Raw genomic sequence first — 22,619 nt, forward strand, 5'->3', positions numbered from 1 at the left:
AGAGCTATTTTTCTTTCCGTTTCACTCTGTGCTGGTCTGTTGTGTTTTGCGCACCATATGCTTGTTATTAGAAGATATAGTTTAAGAGACTGTGGTGTTCAGAAAGAACAATTCACTTGGCACATCAAGGGCAAACCTGTCTAAACATCCTTCTGTTAAGTTCTATTATTGTAGAGAGTATGGTGCCAGAAGTCCGCAGTTAGGGGAGTTAATGCAAGCACGTCTCAATTTTTAAGGGGGCAAATTTTGGGATGAGACCCTTTTCCGTCAGGTTTCTACCCCACTTTGAAAGTTCCCACCTGGAGGAGATGGAAAGGTTGTTTCCTCTGTTCCTCTCCCCCATATGCAAATGACGTGAAATTGAAGGAATGACTTAAATTCCCATCGTTTCCACCCCTGTTGCGCTCAACAACAACTTGCATTTATATAGCGCCTTTAACGTAGTGAAACGTCCCAAGGAGCTTCACAGGAGCGTAATCAGACAAAAAACATTGACACTGAGCCAATGAAGGAGACATTAGTCCGGGTAACCAAACGCTTGGTCAAAGAGGTAGGTTTTAAGCTGAGGAGGAGAGGGAGGTAGAGAAGTTTAGGGAAGGAATTCCAGAGCTTAGACAGCTGAAGGCACGGCCACCAATGGTGGGACGAAGGATGTGGGCAATGTACAAGAGGCCAGAGTTCTCGGTGGAGGAAGTTACAGGGAGAGTGAGGTGTGAGGCCATGAGGGATTTGAACACAAGGATGAGAATTTTAAAATCGAGGTGTTGCCAGACCGGGTGTCAGTGTAGGACAGCGAGCACTGGGGTGATGGGTGAACAGGAGGACTTGGTGTGAGTTAGGATACGGCTGGCAGAGTTTTGGATGAGCTCAAGTTTGAGGAGGGTGCAAGATGGGAAGACGGCCAGGAAAGCATTGGATTAGCTGAGTCTGGAGGCAACAAAAACATGAATGAGGGTTTCAGCAGCAAATGGGCTGAAGCAGGGATGGAGAAGGGAGATATTATGGAGGTGGAATTAGGCAGTCTTGGTGATGGTGAGAATGTGGGGTCAGAAGCTCGGTTCAGGGTAATTTACAACCAAATGAAAGAAATGCACTGGCTTTCCAGGATTAGCTGATCCTGGTGGAAGTTTCACTTCAAGTTGCCTTAAGCCTGGACAACTTTAGCCCGTATCTCAGGTTTGCCTGTATATTTCAGCAATTTGTTATTTTTATTTTGCTTTGGTGGGCTACTGAGGTGCATTTTGAATTGTCAGAGCAAGTCATTCTGTGGTTACGTGATAATTTTGCGGCCCCTCCCCCCCAATCCACAGTGATGGAGACTATAGAGCAGCAAGGGTTTCCCTATGGGGATTCGTCTGCACTCAACCTTGATGAGGGAGCTGGAGGAGGAGAACAGAAGGGAGCACAGGAGAATGTGGCAGCAGGAAAAGAATGAAGAACCAACCCACTATTGCCCCTAACAAGAAGGTCTGTGGACCCCAGAGATCTTATGAGGGAATGAATGAAGAACTTTGCCTTGGCAGGTTTTGATTCAGTAAGGATGCCCTGAATGACTTGTCCCACCTTTTGCACGCTGGCCTGCAGCCCAGATAACAGTTCTGCCAGTGGTCCTCAAAGTGAGTAGAGCTTTCAAATTTTATGTCATCAGCCCCTTCCAAATGGCAACAGAAGATTTCTGTAAGATCACCAGGCCACCGACACCATCTTCAGGAGGGTTGGGGAAAGTTTCGATTTCGGAATGACTCCAAAGCATCAGCATGACAGAGCCCTTCATTCTAGGATGATGCTGGTTTCCCTAAAGCTCAGGGGGCAATAGGTGGCACTCGTGTTGTTCTGTGGGCTCCTACTGTGAAGCCAATGAATTTTATGAACAGAAAAGGATTCCACTCCCTCAATGTTCAGATTATTTGTGACCAATAAATCTCCACGTCAATGCCTTATTTTCAGGGAGTTGTCGTCATGCATTTGTCTTCAAAGAAACATGCTCCTCGCCTCCATTGCACATGACTCCACTTCAGGTGCCAATCTCAGCAGTTGATTATCTCTGCAACAAGGTGATTGAGAGCCCTGGACTGGTTCTGAAGTCGGGGGGGGGGGGGGAAGTTTGCTGCCGTGATAGATGTGGAGGGGCACCCCCATATGTCTTCAAGCAGGTTTCTCACATTGTGATTGCTGGCTGTTATTAGGAAAGGACTGGAAATAGGATCCCCAGAGGACATAGGCTCAGCTCCTATGGAGGTCGAGGAACATGGAACTCAGCCTGACGAGAGCCCTACAGTGCTGGCTACCCAGGAAATGACCTGTATGGCAACCTTACTGAAATTCTGGGCCTGCTACGTTGCTCTGTTACTAGTTGCCCGAAACTAGCCAAAACAGGTTCCATCCCAAATTCCTGCCCCTCCACTGTGCCAGATTTCTGCCCCCAGAACCCTGGAATTTCTACTCTACAGTTTTTGCTCATGATACTTGGTTAGTATTTAATGTTAAACTTTCCAAGCTCTTCTATTTGTTTCGTATTCAGATTTAGAACACCAGTGTACTGACCCAGTATACCCCCTTGTTTCTATTTCTGTCATTTTGGTGGGGTCCTCAGATGCTTTGATCTCAATGGTTCCCTCAGCCCAGAATCATGATTTAAAACATATAAAGGCCAGGTTATTATTACGGAGTTTAATCATTGTTTTAGTGAAGAATTGGACCAAACTTTGTAGAAAGTGTATTATTAATAAAGAATTTACATGTTGCATTGGATTAGAACATTACAAGTACAGTTGTATTTATATTATTATATTATATCATAAGATGTGCCACAATAAGGAGAACATTGTCCTCTGTCTCTTAAGCAAATGATTCTTTGAACTGTAGGTGATCACAATGACGGTCTGTTTCAATATAATTGATCTGTAGGTGATGCTATTATTCATGGATGGATTAGATGATGCCTTAGATCAACTCAAGGAAACATCAATGATGCTCAAAGAAAATGGTAAATACATCTTCATTTTCAAAGAATTTTGTTTTGGAGTCATTGTGCCTTTTTACCCCTCTTCTCCACCCCAATTTTTTTTGTCTTACTGTATTACATGTCATTCCACGAGGTAGTCCGAGGGGAAACCAGCATGGTCCAAGGCATTGGCCAACAGTGCTCCCTAGCAGATCACTAGAAGTTGTGCAGTATTGGGCTGGGGTCACTTGTTCACAGAAGCTCCTGTCTCATGGGCGGAAGTGCTTAGGAGTTGAATCTCCACAGGGAGTCTTCTAATCGTCTGCCGTGACTTTGGCGGAAGGTCCGCGGAAACCCCAGAGAGATTGCGTTTCTGCAGATCCTCTGCCGAAGTTCCAGCGGACGCTCGGGAGACGTCTCACGGTCATCCAATCCGTTAGTACCTTTTTACTATTACTGGGTAAAAACTGTGAGGTCGCAGTGTGAGGAACCACGAACATGAGTCCATTGTCTTGCAGCTCTGTGGTACACTACGTTGGCATGCCCACACTGGATCACATTGGTTCACTTGGTTAATGGGTCTATTGAGCAGAAGAATTAAAAACTCAACTCCTAAGTGCATTAGCGAGTGAATATCTTCAATATTGTGAGCAGAGTGCCACCTGCATCGCTGTTCTTTGATGTCATTAGCGTACGATTGGTCTTCCCTTTTTGGATGAAAATTTGATACCGACTTTGAAAAGTGAATAATGGACGATTGCACTTTTTGATCATTGTATTTGAAGTTTAAACCCATTTTAATTTTAAATGATTCTGACCATTTGGTTGCTCTGATTGGAGAACATTGAACAATACAACAGAGAATCAGTCATTTTTGCACCATGTTCTTATCAATGAATGATTTCACACAGCTGCAATAAATTGTGTTGTTAGCATCGTCAAGTTGCCTGTAATTTTGGCTCTTCCAGTGGCCTAGTGGGTAAAGGCACTACTGAGTGCAGAGCTAAACCATACAAAGCAGAAAACCCCTGGTTAAATTCCTGCACAATGTTTAGTTAGTTGATTTCAGGCAGGGAGGTAAGAAAAGTTCAGTCAGGGCCCCTGTTCCTGCTCACTACTCACTGCCCCACGCACCCACTGCTCCAGAAGGATAAATCGTTCCTTTGCCTCTCTAGCCTCACTTTAGGCTCACTAATTTTCTATTTACATTTATCAGTTCTATGCTCACAGCTCATTAAATTAGCCAGTATAAATCTCTCTTGTTCGTGCCTCTCTGCATTTAGAAGTCCTGGATCACATCCTCCCCATTTCCTCCTTAATCTATCGTCGTCAATGAAACAATTTCAGCTTCATGACTTTTCTTTTAATTACAATGTGCCAGTTGCTACTATAGATTAATAACTGCTGTCAATTCCATTCAGCTATCTGTAGTATAACATAATAAATGGTCATTTTGTAATGACAGGAGTCCATGCCCTCATCACTGTGGCTCTGGAAGGTGCTCTGAATGTTGATGATTTTCCACTCATTGAGTTTGGAAGAGGATTTGGATACAAACAACAGCTATCGATTGGAATGCAGGATATTGGAAGTGCTTTGCATAGACAAATAGTAAGTGCCCTTGCGAAAAGCAAGAGAGGAATGTTTGATATTCTCTAGGTTTCTCTAAGCAAATGGAATTTGAGATGAGAAAGATCCAATGACACTTTAATATGGAGTTTGATTTTTTTATTGTTGGTAGTGTGATCCAATTTTTGGTCCATTAAACAGGGGCAATCTAATCTGGTGAAGAATTTGCTGTTCAGTGAAGTTATGTTCTTAGGACAGGAAAAAAACGTATTCTAGTTATCTTTTCGTTCATGAATGGATTCATTCATTTTTCCTGAAATTAAATCAGCAGAATTATCTTTGCATTGTCAGTAAAACGATCATTTTTTTTAGGGCACAGTTGCAGAAAGGCAGTGTTGTAATGTGTATTGCACGTGCGTAGAAGAACCAGGAGAGCAAGGTGGTCAAGGGAGTCGCGGGACGAAGGTAAGATGTTTTATAAAACCAATCAGATGCAATGTACATTTTCTCCAATTAAGTGGAAGAATGATGGAAAATGAATCTGGACACTTCAACACTTTTATAAAACGCTCCAATGTGAAGGTTTTGACCCCGAAATTCCCGTCAACTCACTTCACCAGTCGAAGTGTACTGGGAGTGGGCTGTAAGTTTATCCAACAAAGCAGGACCAGACACCATTCCAAAGTACCGGGACGGGGTCAGTTACACACTCGGGATGGGTACTGATAGGTTCTTGACATTTTCAGCTCCCAATGGAAACAACAAGGCTTTCTTTTAAAACTGATACTCAGTCCCCTCTGGGATTGATATGGGAGGGGGCAGGCAGAAGATCCGATCAAGTCCTCTCCCCCATTGGAATTTCTTCTGGGGGTGCAAATGGGTGGAATCTCAGCAGAACTATGTTATGCTCCATTTTCCAGATGCCCCCATTGGGACACCCGCCCTACTTACACTTTGGCCCTGATCAGAATTTCAGGGCCTTTATTTTTAGACACTATTGAAATTTATGGCAATGTAAAATTAATATTTGCAATAACAATTTGCATTTCAGTGGGACTTTTTTTTCCATGTTGATGTTATTTATCGAAGTTAACAAGGTACTTTTACTTTTGTATTAAATGCTTGATGAGTGTGTTGATATTACAGGGAAGTAAAGGTGAATTTGGATATCCTGGCTTTCCAGGGGAAGATGGAATCGAGGTGAGTTTGGTTATTTTCAAAGGCTAATAGAGAATTTTAGTTGCTTTTGGTTTAGATCTGAGTTCTGTTGGTTTACACCGTGGAAGCTTGAAGACAACTCCAGTGTTCAGATAGTAAACCAATGTAGGTGCGTCTCAACACTGCAAAGGGAAATTTTATCAGACCTTGACATGTTTAGCCTTGGTGTTCATTATGAACCTTCTCCATGTTTGAATGGAGCACAGAATATTGTCCTTGGAACCAAAACAATTTCGTGACACAATTACATGGTTATGTATGAGCGGTTTACTCCATCATAAATGCACTCCCAGAACCTTAATGCATTGGCGTGCTTGGAGTGTCCCGAGGTCACGTGGGTGGGTTATCCAGCATCAGCAGCTCTTAAACCACCTTAAAGCTGTGTTTGTGTTTTTTTGGAAAAAGAACAATGGCTGGCACCAGAACAGTCCCATGCACAGATCAGGTGTCGGAGCCCTTGCTGAAGGAAGTTCTGCAATGAAGGGTGTCTCCCCCCTCCCCACCCCAAGTAATAAACGAGCCTCCTGTGAAATGCGTGTGGATTGTCTCTAGCACTTTTTAACTGTTCCAGCCACATTATGAGGATTCCTCCCCTTTCATTGACGTCAAACTATGGACTTTAATGAGCTTTGAGAGCAGTGCCTGCACAGGTTGTAACAGAATAAAGCAGTCCCAGCCAAAATTCTTATTTGCACATTGCACGGGGCACAAAGTAAGCTTCATTGAAAGTCATAGTAACTGGAAATGATATCCAAATGTATTTTTCAGGGCAAGAGAGGCCCACCAGGTGTCACTGGAGCTCCAGGATTTACGGGATGCCAAGGCCGCGGAGGTAGTAAGGTCAGCGACCATTGAATGTTTCTCTTGCACATCAATAACTAACAAAATGTTCCTACTTTTGCTATCAGCATTCTTACAATTGTGTAATGTGTTCCAGGGAAGAAGAGGGTATCAAGGGAGAAAGGTGAATCGAGCTTATTTACTCTTCATTAAAATTCAATAAAGTGTCAACGTTTTCTTCAACCTGACAGCTCTGGTTTTACCAGTGTACTAAAACCCAACATTGCTGTTGTAACAGGGTAGTGGTGGGGACCATGGTATCGATGGAATCAATGGAGAGCAGGTAACTGATTCGATAAATTTGTCACGATTCACTTTGCACAGTTGTGTACAAGTATTGATACAAAACTATGGTCTTACAGGGAGAATATGGAACAGCTGGACCCTTGGGAGAAAAAGGAAAGCTGGGATATCTGGTAACATTTTTATTAGCATCTTCTAGCAATCCAATAAAGCTAGCTTTGCCCCAAAAAACTGTATTCACTGCACCTCTTCAGAACTGTTCTATCCATCCTGTCTAATGCAATTTTCCTGCATGGAAGTGATGTTTGATCTGTCCTTTCCTAATTAAGTAAGAATCCTGAAAAATAAGAATGATTTCAATCCATTGCTACAGTAATGTTTAAGTACAGTAATATACTGATAGCATATGGGGTGCTATAATAATGAAGTTATTTTATTGAGTGCGAAAGACTCATTAGTGCCCCAGGCATGATTGAAATGATTGTAATTTACCTCTGGTGGAATAGTATTCTGCTTGTTCCATTATTTATTTTATATTTTACACTTTGTGTTGTTTTCACTGTGCAGTGAAAATATGTGACTGTAGTGTGAGATTATGTCATTATATAGTGAAAACCTTGTGACTGTACAGTGAAATGTTGTTACCCGATGGGAACATTGTGTGACTGCAGTGAAATTAAGTCATTATATAGTGAAACATTGTGACCATATAATGACATTTTATCACTCTATGAGGAAATTATGTCATTCCATAGTGAAATTATGTCACTGTATAGTAAAATTATTTTTCAGAGCCATGGAACAACGACAGCTTGTTGCTAACTGTAGGGACATTACAGATTTCATGGAAATAATAAGCTTTATGTTTATCTTAGGGTAGGAAAGGCTCAAAAGGAGACGGTGGTGAGCGTGGTGAACCAGGATTACCTGGAGACACTGTAAGTAAAATCATATGACACTGTCTGGCAATAAGGGAATTATTCAAACTCTTAAGTAATCAGTAAACACTGACACATACCCACCAGGCCCAGTAAACACTGACACACACCCACCAGGCCCAGTAAACACTGACACACTCCCACCAGACCCAGTAAACACTGACACACTCCCACCAGGTCCAGTAAACACTGACACACTCCCACCAGACCCAGTAAACACTGACACACTCCCACCAGCCCCAGTAAACACTGACACACTCCCACCAGACCCAGTAAACACTGACACACTCCCACCAGGTCCAGTAAACACTGACACACTCCCACCAGACCCAGTAAACACTGACACACTCCCACCAGCCCCAGTAAACACTGACACACTCCCACCAGACCCAGTAAACACTGACACACTCCCACCAGCCCCAGTAAACACTGACACACTCCCACCAGGTCCAGTAAACACTGACACACTCCCACCAGACCCAGTAAACACTGACACACTCCCACCAGGCCCAGTAAACACTGACACACTCCCACCAGACCCAGTAAACACTGACACACTCCCACCAGCCCCAGTAAACACTGACACACTCCCACCAGACCCAGTAAACACTGACACACTCCCACCAGCCCCAGTAAACACTGACACACTCCCACCAGCCCCAGTAAACACTGACACACTCCCACCAGACCCAGTAAACACTGACACACTCCCACCAGGTCCAGTAAATACTGACACACTCCCACCAGGCCCAGTAAACACTGACACACTCCCACCAGGCCCAGTAAACACTGACACACTCTCACCAGACCCAGTAAACACTGACACACTCCCACCAGGTCCAGTAAACACTGACACACTCCCACCAGGCCCAGTAAATACTGACACACTCCCACCAGGCCCAGTAAACACTGACACACTCTCACCAGACCCAGTAAACACTGACACACTCCCACCAGGTCCAGTAAACACTGACACACTCCCACCAGACCCAGTAAACACTGACACACTCCCACCAGACCCAGTAAACACTGACACACTCCCACCAGACCCAGTAAACACTGACACACTCCCACCAGACCCAGTAAACACTGACACACTCCCACCAGGCCCAGTAAATACTGACACACTCCCACCAGACCCAGTAAACACTGACACACTCCCACCAGGTCCAGTAAACACTGACACACTCCCACCAGACCCAGTAAACACTGACACACTCCCACCAGACCCAGTAAACACTGACACACTCCCACCAGGCCCAGTAAATACTGACACACTCCCACCAGACCCAGTAAACACTGACACACTCCCACCAGACCCAGTAAACACTGACACACTCCCACCAGGTCCAGTAAATACTGACACACTCCCACCAGACCCAGTAAACACTGACACACTCCCACCAGACCCAGTAAACACTGACACACTCTCACCAGACCCAGTAAACACTGACACACTCCCACCAGGTCCAGTAAACACTGACACACTCCCAGCAGGCCCAGTAAATACTGACACACTCCCACCAGGCCCAGTAAACACTGACACACTCTCACCAGACCCAGGAAACACTGACACACTCCCACCAGGTCCAGTAAACACTGACACACTCCCACCAGGTCCAGTAAACACTGACACACTCCCACCAGACCCAGTAAACACTGACACACTCCCACCAGCCCCAGTAAACACTGACACACTCCCACCAGACCCAGTAAACACTGACACACTCCCACCAGGCCCAGTAAATACTGACACACTCCCACCAGACCCAGTAAACACTGACACACTCCCACCAGGTCCAGTAAACACTGACACACTCCCACCAGCCCCAGTAAACACTGACACACTCCCACCAGCCCCAGTAAACACTGACACACTCCCACCAGCCCCAGTAAACACTGACACACTCCCACCAGGCCCAGTAAACACTGACACACTCCCACCAGACCCAGTAAACACTGACACACTCCCACCAGACCCAGTAAACACTGACACACTCCCACCAGGTCCAGTAAATACTGACACACTCCCACCAGGCCCAGTAAACACTGACACACTCCCACCAGGCCCAGTAAACACTGACACACTCTCACCAGACCCAGTAAACACTGACACACTCCCACCAGGTCCAGTAAACACTGACACACTCCCACCAGGCCCAGTAAATACTGACACACTCCCACCAGGTCCAGTAAACACTGACACACTCTCACCAGACCCAGTAAACACTGACACACTCCCACCAGGCCCAGTAAACACTGACACACTCTCACCAGCCCCAGTAAACACTGACACACTCCCACCAGGTCCAGTAAACACTGACACACTCTCACCAGACCCAGTAAACACTGACACACTCCCACCAGGCCCAGTAAACACTGACACACTCTCACCAGCCCCAGTAAACACTGACACACTCCCACCAGGTCCAGTAAACACTGACACACTCCCACCAGGCCCAGTAAATACTGACACACTCCCACCAGGCCCAGTAAACACTGACACACTCTCACCAGACCCAGTAAACACTGACACACTCCCACCAGACCCAGTAAACACTGACACACTCCCACCAGGTCCAGTAAACACTGACACACTCCCACCAGACCCAGTAAACACTGACACACTCCCACCAGGTCCAGTAAACACTGACACACTCTCACCAGACCCAGTAAACACTGACACACTCCCACCAGCCCCAGTAAACACTGACACACTCCCACCAGACCCAGTAAACACTGACACACTCCCACCAGACCCAGTAAACACTGACACACTCTCACCAGGCCCAGTAAACACTGACACACTCCCACCAGGCCCAGTAAACACTGACACACTCCCACCAGGTCCAGTAAACACTGACACACTCCCACCAGGTCCAGTAAACACTGACACACTCCCACCAGACCCAGTAAACACTGACACACTCCCACCAGGTCCAGTAAACACTGACACACTCTCACCAGACCCAGTAAACACTGACACACTCCCACCAGGCCCAGTAAACACTGACACACCCTCACCAGCCCCAGTAAACACTGACACACTCCCACCAGGTCCAGTAAACACTGACACACTCCCACCAGGCCCAGTAAATACTGACACACTCCCACCAGGCCCAGTAAACACTGACACACTCTCACCAGACCCAGTAAACACTGACACACTCCCACCAGGTCCAGTAAACACTGACACACTCCCACCAGACCCAGTAAACACTGACACGCTCTCACCAGGTCCAGTAAACACTGACACACTCCCACCAGACCCAGTAAACACTGACACACTCCCACCAGACCCAGTAAACACTGACACACTCCCACCAGGTCCAGTGAACACTGACACACTCCCACCAGACCCAGTAAACACTGACACACTCCCACCAGACCCAGTAAACACTGACACACTCCCACCAGGTCCAGTAAACACTGACACACTCTCACCAGACCCAGTAAACACTGACACACTCCCACCAGGTCCAGTAAACACTGACACACTCCCACCAGACCCAGTAAACACTGACACACTCCCACCAGGTCCAGTAAACACTGACACACTCCCACCAGACCCAGTAAACACTGACACACTCCCACCAGGTCCAGTAAACACTGACACACTGTCACCAGACCCAGTAAACACTGACACACTCCCACCAGGTCCAGTAAACACTGACACACTCCCACCAGGCCCAGTAAATACTGACACACTCCCACCAGACCCAGTAAACACTGACACACTCCCACCAGGTCCAGTAAACACTGACACACTCCCACCAGCCCCAGTAAACACTGACACACTCCCACCAGCCCCAGTAAACACTGACACACTCCCACCAGCCCCAGTAAACACTGACACACTCCCACCAGGCCCAGTAAACACTGACACACTCCCACCAGACCCAGTAAACACTGACACACTCCCACCAGACCCAGTAAACACTGACACACTCCCACCAGGTCCAGTAAATACTGACACACTCCCACCAGGCCCAGTAAACACTGACACACTCCCACCAGGCCCAGTAAACACTGACACACTCCCACCAGACCCAGTAAACACTGACACACTCCCACCAGGCCCAGTAAACACTGACACACTCTCACCAGACCCAGTAAACACTGACACACTCCCACCAGGTCCAGTAAACACTGACACACTCCCACCAGGCCCAGTAAATACTGACACACTCCCACCAGGTCCAGTAAACACTGACACACTCTCACCAGACCCAGTAAACACTGACACACTCCCACCAGGCCCAGTAAACACTGACACACTCTCACCAGCCCCAGTAAACACTGACACACTCCCACCAGGTCCAGTAAACACTGACACACTCTCACCAGACCCAGTAAACACTGACACACTCCCACCAGGCCCAGTAAACACTGACACACTCTCACCAGCCCCAGTAAACACTGACACACTCCCACCAGTTCCAGTAAACACTGACACACTCCCACCAGGCCCAGTAAATACTGACACACTCCCACCAGGCCCAGTAAACACTGACACACTCTCACCAGACCCAGTAAACACTGACACACTCCCACCAGACCCAGTAAACACTGACACACTCCCACCAGGTCCAGTAAACACTGACACACTCCCACCAGACCCAGTAAACACTGACACACTCCCACCAGGTCCAGTAAACACTGACACACTCTCACCAGACCCAGTAAACACTGACACACTCCCACCAGCCCCAGTAAACACTGACACACTCCCACCAGACCCAGTAAACACTGACACACTCCCACCAGACCCAGTAAACACTGACACACTCTCACCAGACCCAGTAAACACTGACACACTCCCACCAGGCCCAGTAAACACTGACACACTCTCACCAGGTCCAGTAAACACTGACACACTCCCACCAGGTCCAGTAAACACTGACACACTCCCACCAGACCCAGTAAACACTGACACACTCCCACCAGACCCAGTAAACACTGACACACTCCCACCAGACCCAGTAAACACTGACACACTCTCACCAGACCCAGTAAACACTGACACACTCCCACCAGGCCCAGTAAACACTGACACACTCCCACCAGGCCCAGTAAATACTGACACACTCCCACCAGGCCCAGTAAACACTGACACACTCTCACCAGCCCCAGTAAACACTGACACACTCCCACCAGGTCCAGTAAACACTGACACACTCCCACCAGGCCCAGTAAATACTGACACACTCCCACCAGGCCCAGTAAACACTGACACACTCTCACCAGACCCAGTAAACACTGACACACTCCCACCAGGTCCAGTAAACACTGACACACTCCCACCAGACCCAGTAAACACTGACACACTCTCACCAGGTCCAGTAAACACTGACACACTCCCACCAGACCCAGTAAACACTGACACACTCCCACCAGACCCAGTAAACACTGACACACTCCCACCAGGTCCAGTAAACACTGACACACTCCCACCAGACCCAGTAAACACTGACACACTCCCACCAGACCCAGTAAACACTGACACACTCCCACCAGGTCCAGTAAACACTGACACACTCTCACCAGACCCAGTAAACACTGACACACTCCCACCAGGTCCAGTAAACACTGACACACTCCCACCAGACCCAGTAAACACTGACACACTCCCACCAGACCCAGTAAACACTGACACACTCCCACCAGGTCCAGTAAACACTGACACACTCCCACCAGGTCCAGTAAACACTGACACACTGTCACCAGACCCAGTAAATACTGACACACTCCCACCAGACCCAGTAAACACTGACACACTCCCACCAGGTCCAGTAAACACTGACACACTCCCACCAGCCCCAGTAAACACTGACACACTACCACCAGCCCCAGTAAACACTGACACACTCCCACCAGCCCCAGTAAACACTGACACACTCCCACCAGGCCCAGTAAACACTGACACACTCCCACCAGACCCAGTAAACACTGACACACTCCCACCAGACCCAGTAAACACTGACACACTCCCACCAGGTCCAGTAAATACTGACACACTCCCACCAGGCCCAGTAAACACTGACACACTCCCACCAGGCCCAGTAAACACTGACACACTCTCACCAGACCCAGTAAACACTGACACACTCCCACCAGGTCCAGTAAACACTGACACACTCCCACCAGGCCCAGTAAATACTGACACACTCCCACCAGGTCCAGTAAACACTGACACACTCTCACCAGACCCAGTAAACACTGACACACTCCCACCAGGCCCAGTAAACACTGACACACTCTCACCAGCCCCAGTAAACACTAACACACTCCCACCAGGTCCAGTAAACACTGACACACTCCCACCAGGCCCAGTAAATACTGACACACTCCCACCAGGCCCAGTAAACACTGACACACTCTCACCAGACCCAGTAAACACTGACACACTCCCACCAGACCCAGTAAACACTGACACACTCCCACCAGGTCCAGTAAACACTGACACACTCCCACCAGACCCAGTAAACACTGACACACTCCCACCAGGTCCAGTAAACACTGACACACTCTCACCAGACCCAGTAAACACTGACACACTCCCACCAGCCCCAGTAAACACTGACACACTCCCACCAGACCCAGTAAACACTGACACACTCCCACCAGACCCAGTAAACACTGACACACTCTCACCAGACCCAGTAAACACTGACACACTCCCACCAGGCCCAGTAAACACTGACACACTCTCACCAGGTCCAGTAAACACTGACACACTCCCACCAGGTCCAGTAAACACTGACACACTCCCACCAGGTCCAGTAAACACTGACACACTCCCACCAGCCCCAGTAAACACTGACACACTCCCACCAGGCCCAGTAAACACTGACACACTCCCACCAGGTCCAGTAAACACTGACACACTCCCACCAGACCCAGTAAACACTGACACACTCCCACCAGGTCCAGTAAACACTGACACACTCTCACCAGACCCAGTAAACACTGACACACTCCCACCAGCCCCAGTAAACACTGACACACTCCCACCAGACCCAGTAAACACTGACACACTCCCACCAGACCCAGTAAACACTGACACACTCTCACCAGACCCAGTAAACACTGACACACTCCCACCAGACCCAGTAAACACTGACACACTCTCACCAGACCCAGTAAACACTGACACACTCTCACCAGGCCCAGTAAACACTGACACACTCCCACCAGACCCAGTAAACACTGACACACTCCCACCAGGCCCAGTAAACACTGACACACTCCCACCAGCCCCAGTAAACACTGACACACTCCCACCAGGCCCAGTAAACACTGACACACTCTCACCAGCCCCAGTAAACACTGACACACTCCCACCAGGTCCAGTAAACACTGACACACTCCCACCAGGCCCAGTAAATACTGACACACTCCCACCAGGCCCAGTAAACACTGACACACTCTCACCAGACCCAGTAAACACTGACACACTCCCACCAGGTCCAGTAAACACTGACACACTCCCACCAGACCCAGTAAACACTGACACACTCTCACCAGGTCCAGTAAACACTGACACACTCCCACCAGACCCAGTAAACACTGACACACTCCCACCAGACCCAGTAAACACTGACACACTCCCACCAGGTCCAGTAAACACTGACACACTCCCACCAGACCCAGTAAACACTGACACACTCCCACCAGACCCAGTAAACACTGACACACTCCCACCAGGTCCAGTAAACACTGACACACTCTCACCAGACCCAGTAAACACTGACACACTCCCACCAGGTCCAGTAAACACTGACACACTCCCACCAGACCCAGTAAACACTGACACACTCCCACCAGGTCCAGTAAACACTGACACACTCCCACCAGACCCAGTAAACACTGACACACTCCCACCAGGTCCAGTAAACACTGACACACTGTCACCAGACCCAGTAAACACTGACACACTCCCACCAGGCCCAGTAAACACTGACACACTCTCACCAGACCCAGTAAACACTGACACACTCCCACCAGGCCCAGTAAACACTGACACACTCCCACCAGACCCAGTAAACACTGACACACTCCCACCAGGTCCAGTAAACACTGACACACTCCCACCAGACCCAGTAAACACTGACACACTCTCACCAGACCCAGTAAACACTGACACACTCCCACCAGGTCCAGTAAACACTGACACACTCCCACCAGGTCCAGTAAACACTGACACACTCCCACCAGACCCAGTAAACACTGACACACTCTCACCAGACCCAGTAAACACTGACACACTCCCACCAGGCCCAGTAAACACTGACACACTCTCACCAGACCCAGTAAACACTGACACACTCTCACCAGACCCAGTAAACACTGACACACTCTCACCAGACCCAGTAAACACTGACACACTCCCACCAGGTCCAGTAAACACTGACACACTCCCACCCGGTCCAGTAAACACTGACACACTCCCACCAGCCCCAGTAAACACTGACACACTCCCACCAGACCCAGTAAACACTGACACACTCCCACCAGGTCCAGTAAACACTGACACACTCCCACCAGCCCCAGTAAACACTGACACACTCCCACCAGCCCCAGTAAATACCGATACACTGTAGAGTCTTCACTCTAATACTGTCAGTCTTGCTGGGACCATGTGACCCAGTTTCCAAAAGGCAAGATTGGCTGACCAACAGAAAAGAGTTCTCTGTTTCCAGGTATTCAGGTTTCTTGTACAACAGCAGAAATCGCAAGTCAACAATTGTAGGAAAAAATAAATGACCTTAGTTCCCTGAGATTCCCTCACAGAGAGCCTTGGGCCTGGTGTCCTGAGTTTGAAAGCCTACAAGATATATATTTTAAAAAGTTGTTGTATATATCATTGGATATTTAAGGCAGTCTTTTAAATTGTATCATTTCACCTCTGGGAGGCTGGGTTCAGCTATTTCTGTTTAAAAAAATAGACTATAAATTGCAAACCAGTTTGTTCTCATACTCTGTGTCAGAGCTTCTTCTGATCAATGCACGATACAAGAAATACTTCTTGAACTAGAATTATCGAGTCAGCCAGTAATAATATGAAGAAGCCAATGTGTCATCTGGGGTTAGATTTGGAAGCACATCTATAATCGTATGTTTCTGTTATTTTTCTGAAAACATTCCATCCTGATAGGACACTTCTTGCCTCATTAGATGGTTTGATAATCAATAAGGAAAAACAATAAGGTTCTCAAAACTACCCTTAATTGTTAATGCAAAAATGTTTCAAAAACCAAAAAAAAGGATAATTAAAGAAAATGCTAGAATATTGTGACAGGAAGTCTCGTGATCCTGAGTCATTCACATGACTTCCAGGGTTCAGCTCTTCCCCCCTCTCTTCATTTGGAGTCATGACACACTCATAGGAACATAAGCAGTTTGATAAGGTAATCACATTAATTGGCCACTTCTCAGCACAAGTTATCAGTATGCTCTTAAGAAGACATCATTGCATATTCCCAGATCAAGTCCAAGCCCAAAACCTCGGCAATGCTTTTGTTATGTTTATTTAGCACTTCGCTGACGAAAATGAGAGGGATAGGGAGAGAGAGAGAGGGGGAGAAAGTGAGAAAGAGAGAGCGAGCTGATTCACCCAGAATCAGTCCGAGAGGAGTTTGAACGAGAGCAATCCAGCTAGAGCTAGACCAAAAGAATGAGAGAGGCAGGGGGTAATTTTGACCGTGTGTGATAGTGTATAATGGGCGATATTGATTTAGCCGCCCATTACACATCTCTCCCGATTTTTCATGTCCATTGACTTCAACAGAGGCGAGATTTTCATTCCATTATTTTGTCTGAATTCGAGCCAAAACCCAAAAGTGAGGAGATGGAGAGCAAAACCACTAAGACCCCCCCACCCCACAATCAATAATAATTCTATTATTGAGCTATTTAATATTTCAAACATATTGCATAATTATCTTTATGGAATTACAAGAGGATGCTGCATTATTTTCCGACTGTACCCAAGTGTAATACAAAACAGGGATTTGATTTTGTTCTGCTGGTCCTATACACAGAGGCACAAATGATTTCTGATTTATTATTATTTCATTTAATGATTTATAAAACATTTACATGCTTCCTGTGGTCATGGCATAATGCAGAATCTATGCCGAGGGAGATTGCAGCTATATACCGCACCAATGTTACTCACTGGGAAGGCTGAGGTCTGAAGTCACTGCTTGGCAGTGGACTCAGATCAGGCAGTGAGGATTCGAAGCTGGATTAAAAAAAAAGAATGGAAACCACAAACGCTTCTGGAATAAAAGCCGCAAATGCTAGAAAGACACAGCAGGTCCGCTGGGATCTGTGAGGAGAAGGGAAAAGTTAACATTTGAAGTGTGGACTCTTTGTCAGAACCTGTTTTAGGATTTGGGGAGAGGAATAATTTACTTCAAAAGTTTTTAACACTTCTGTGTGTTTTCCAATTAAGGGGCTGCCTGGCATCGAAAACTATGCAGCAGGAGAAAAGGGCAAGAAAGGAAACCAAGGACAACAGGTATATCATTTCACCACCTTTCCATTCAACTGTATATTTCTCCTGTATTATATTATCATTTGGTATCTCTGTGAACTGGAAAAATAATATGATTTTGTACTATAGTGACAGTATAATGGGCTGAGTTGATAGTGGGTATGGTAGTGTAGTGGTTATATTACTAGACTAGTTAATCCAGAGGCCTAATTAATCTGGAAAATGTGAGTTCAGATCCTACCATGGCTGTTTGATCATTTGAATTCAGTTTTAAAAAAGCTGATATCAGTAAACATGATTATGAAGCTGTCGTATTGTTGTAAAAACCCAACTGGTTTATTAATGTCCTTTAGGGAAGGAAACCTGTCGTCCTTACCTGGTCTGGGCCTATATGTGACTCCAGTCCCACACCAATGTGGTTGATTCTTAACTGTCTTCTGAAGTGGCCACTCAGTTACCTTCGCAGGGCAACGAGGGATGGGCAATAATTGCTGGCCTTGCCGACGACACCCATATCCTGAGAATGAATAGTAAAAGAAAAAGTTTGGTGGGAATATATTCTAAAATTGTAAGAGTCAAAGGTTTCAGGTGTCAGGATAATAAGAGGAGCTAACAAAACCCCAAGATTGTGTTCACTTGAATTGATCCATTTCTTTACAAAATGGATGACAGGCAGTTTGTTTCCCCCCCCCCCCCCCCCCCCACTCCCATGTTTTTTCTGCCAGGTTTCTCCACCTTACCTTCTTCAAGGTGTTGCCCAATAATGGTTCCCCAGGTAACGGTTCACCTTGCAGTGTCTTGTCCAAGTGGCCAACCTTCACATGGGAGAGATTGCCGCAGGAGGGTGGCGTCACGGCTAAACCCACTTCTGGCAGTGCCCCGCGGTCTAGTTTCCAGAGGGTGTGGTTGGGTATCAATCAGGAGTGAGAACGATGGGTAATTTTCTCCCTTAAAACAAGAGACTGGGGCCAGTAACAGTGCTCCGAGGAATGTCCTGGCTGAGATCAGTTCAACTCAGTGCAGACTGTCGATCAGATTGATCAGTATGGCTTATCTACTCATTGTATCAATTGCTCTTAGCCAACAGGGCAGCCACTGGGAAGATCAGTGATGTTAGGTGGTTTTGTGGCTTTAAAATCCCACCATAGACATTAGGGGTCACTCCTCGGGCTCAATTTTCCCGGGAAATTACAGGTGCGTTGGGGGCTCCGAAAATCAGGGAAATCCCGTTCGGGTTTGGAACCCGGTTCTATCCCGCAGACTTCCGGGTTCCCCACTGACGCATCTCGGTATGCGCATGCCTCCCGAATGCGTAAGTCCCACTGGCAATTAAAGCCGGCGGGATGATCATTTACATAGTTGTTGAGATGATTTAAGTAGTTGAACTACTTAATTTTCTCGACTTTGAGGCAGTAGTGCGGTTTTGGCAGGGGTGCGATTTTGAAGCATCCTCAGCGTGTTTCCCGTGCTGTGGGAAACACTCCCTGTTACGACAGACGTGTTTCAGCCAGCAGCCAGTGGGAGATGCAAATAATTATTTGACAGATAGGGAGAAAAGGTCATTTATTGCAGCAGGGCACTCAGTTATTTCAGACAAAGTTTTGCTGCAAGATCTTTGTGTTTTCACTGAAAATTCATACTTTCCACTCAAAATTCTTCTGTTCAAACATATTTTTGTGGACCCCCTCAAACTCACACCATCAGGATGGGGGGGTGCCATGGCTGCATTCACCACTTCATCCGAGGACGAGCAACATCACCAGCCTCGCCAGGCACGGTGACCACCTCCACCACGTGGAGCTCCACAACACAGTGCTGCGCCACAGGCACCTGCACAAGAGCACGGAGGGCAACAACAGAGAGAGCGACATCGCAGGAGGCACTACCCTCGCAACAGGGTCTACAGACCGAGGCTCAGCTTCCTGGACCTCTCTGAGGAGCAGTGCATACGGAGGCTCAGAGTCAGTTGCCAGGTAGTCGCAGACATCTGCAGCCTCCTTCATGCCGAGCTGCTCCCGGCTGGGCCGAGCAGCATCTTCTTCCCTGTCGCTGTCAAAGTCACCACTGCCCTCAAGTTCTTCGCCTCCGGATCATTCCAGGATGCCACCGGGGACATCGGCGGGGTCCCTCAGTCGTCTGCACACAAATGCATAAGGCAGGTCACCGACGGCTTGTTTCGCAGGGCCTTGCACTACGTCACCTTCCCCATGAACGACCTCAGCCAGAAGGAGAGGGCAGTGGGATTCCATGCTGTGGCTGGCTTCCCACGGGTGCAGGGTGTAATTGATTGCACCCATATAGCAATACGAGCACCTCCACACGAGCCAAGACTATTCATCAACAGGAAGGGCTATCACTCCATCAACACTCAGCTCGTTTGTGACCACTGCAAGAGATTCCTTCACATGTGCGCCAGATACCCTGGCAGCTGCCATGATTCCTTCATCCTCCGGGAATCCAACATCCCGCCCCTCTTCCACACACCGAACACCCTTAAGGGCTGGCTCCTCGGGACAAGGGATACCCCCTGTACACGTGGCTCACGACACCTCTGAGGAACCGCATCACCGAGCAACAGTGTCGATATAACGACAGCCACATCGCCATCAGGTCTACAATTGAGCATGCTGAAGGGCTGCTCAAGATGCGATTTAGATGCCTTGATCGTTCTGGGAGAGCGCTTCAATATGTACCAGGCAGAGTGGGATGCATTAAAATCGTGTGTTGTGCCCTGCACAACACGGCACAACGGAGAGGGGTACCGCTGCCACCCACATTGAGGAGGAGGAGGAGGAGGAGGAGGAGCAACCTATGGGCAGAGCAGCGGCTCACCTGGCTGCTCATCAGTCCAGGGAGTCACTGATATGTGAACTGTTCTCCTAACATCAGACAGTGTGAAGAATCCAGTCCTCACACCACCTGAACAGAGCAGCATCCCCCCCCACAACCCCTCCCTGCACAAGACAGTCCTGCAGCGACACATACACCCACTGTAGAGTGATCCACTGGGTGGCATCAAGTGTCGCCGTTCATGGTGAAGCTCATGAAAGGCCCTATCACAAAAGCCAGTCAAGAATGGGCAAGACGTGACAGTATTGGTCACAATCATAATATTTAATAAAAGTTTAACAAAAAGCAAATATAAATAAAAAAACATGACCAACCGTCAAACACCCTTGTGCATCCCCCTCGTGCTTACAAAACCTTCGCCTTTCTCTTCCGACTACTTCTACGTGGTGCATCCCCTGTGGCTGCAGCAGAGGTAGTAGCAGGTTGCTCATGCTCATGCCCTGACCGATTAGATGCTTTGGGCTTATGCCCTCTGGTGCCTGTGAGGGCCCCTCCAAAGACTGCTCCACCTGCACCTGTGCAGGGGCAGACTCGGCCACCTGGAGAGGAGGCGGCATTGCGGGTACTGGTTGAGAGGGGGGCAACAGGTGAGGCGTGGGGGCGCTTTGAGTGGCGTCCCCACTTCCATGTCCCCTTTCGCCATCATCCCTCCTCTGGGCCAGGCCCACATCACTCCTACCACTCTGCTGGAGAACAGTTTGGAGGACATGTGTGAAGCCTTGTAAGGCCAGTGCTAGTGTATCTGCCTGCCTGTTTAAGGCGGCAGAATGTTGTTCACCCTGAGTATGAAAGGCCGTTGTCAGGGCTTGAATGGACTCATTTGTGAGCCGTGCTTGAAGCTCCATGGAGGCTAGCCTTCCCTCCATCGCAGACATTCCAACACTTACCCATGACAGTATGTCAGAGATACCATCAGGCCCCTGTGACAGTATCTCAGAGATTCCCTCCTGTACCTGTGCCACCATTTCACTCCTGCAGGAGTTGGACTCCTCCATCCTCTGCGCTATTGTGGAGAGTGCGTGTGGTACCTGTTCTAGCACCTCACAAATGTGCTGCTGCCCCTCGATCATTCTCCTTTTAAAGGATGACCCCCAGGGTTCAACATCTGTGTACAGCTGAGCAGAGCCTGGAGAGGAATGCTCCCACTGACGCGGACTCTTCACAACTGCCCCTGTCACCAGCGTCTGCTCGTGCTCATATGTGTGTGGTAACTCACCAGGTGCGAACCCAACTAACTGACTACTATGACCCACTGAGGTGTGAGTATCTGCACTGGTGGATGGCTCGCTCAGATGTGACGGTGCACCCTCAGAAGCCGGCAGGACCTCTGAGGAATCGCCCTCCGCCGTCACAGCGGTCGCTGAAAGCCCTGTAAGAGAACAGATGGCAATATTAAGCATCATCACAGATGTGTCATGTTGCGATGATCACACTGAGGTGCTGAAGATGGCGGGCATGTTAACATCAATTCATGCTGAATGTTAAAGTTATGTCACCAGACGTTTGTCGGGTGCCA

General features: G+C 48.0%; 1 protein-coding gene across 1 annotated transcript in view; it reads left to right on the top strand.

Moving 5' to 3' along the window:
* LOC137331864 (collagen alpha-6(VI) chain-like) overlaps positions 1-22,619 on the top strand; it is a 186,619-nt gene that overhangs the window by 79,373 nt on the left and 84,627 nt on the right. Inside the window, 10 exon segments of the mRNA XM_067995748.1 lie at positions 2,908-2,986; positions 4,410-4,555; positions 4,886-4,978; positions 5,660-5,713; positions 6,500-6,571; positions 6,669-6,695; positions 6,810-6,854; positions 6,934-6,987; positions 7,690-7,752; positions 18,212-18,277. Coding sequence (XP_067851849.1) covers positions 2,908-2,986; positions 4,410-4,555; positions 4,886-4,978; positions 5,660-5,713; positions 6,500-6,571; positions 6,669-6,695; positions 6,810-6,854; positions 6,934-6,987; positions 7,690-7,752; positions 18,212-18,277 — 699 coding nt within the window.

The sequence above is a fragment of the Heptranchias perlo genome, chromosome 2 (genome assembly GCF_035084215.1).
Source record: "Heptranchias perlo isolate sHepPer1 chromosome 2, sHepPer1.hap1, whole genome shotgun sequence".
Classification (NCBI taxonomy): Eukaryota; Metazoa; Chordata; class Chondrichthyes; order Hexanchiformes; family Hexanchidae; genus Heptranchias; species Heptranchias perlo.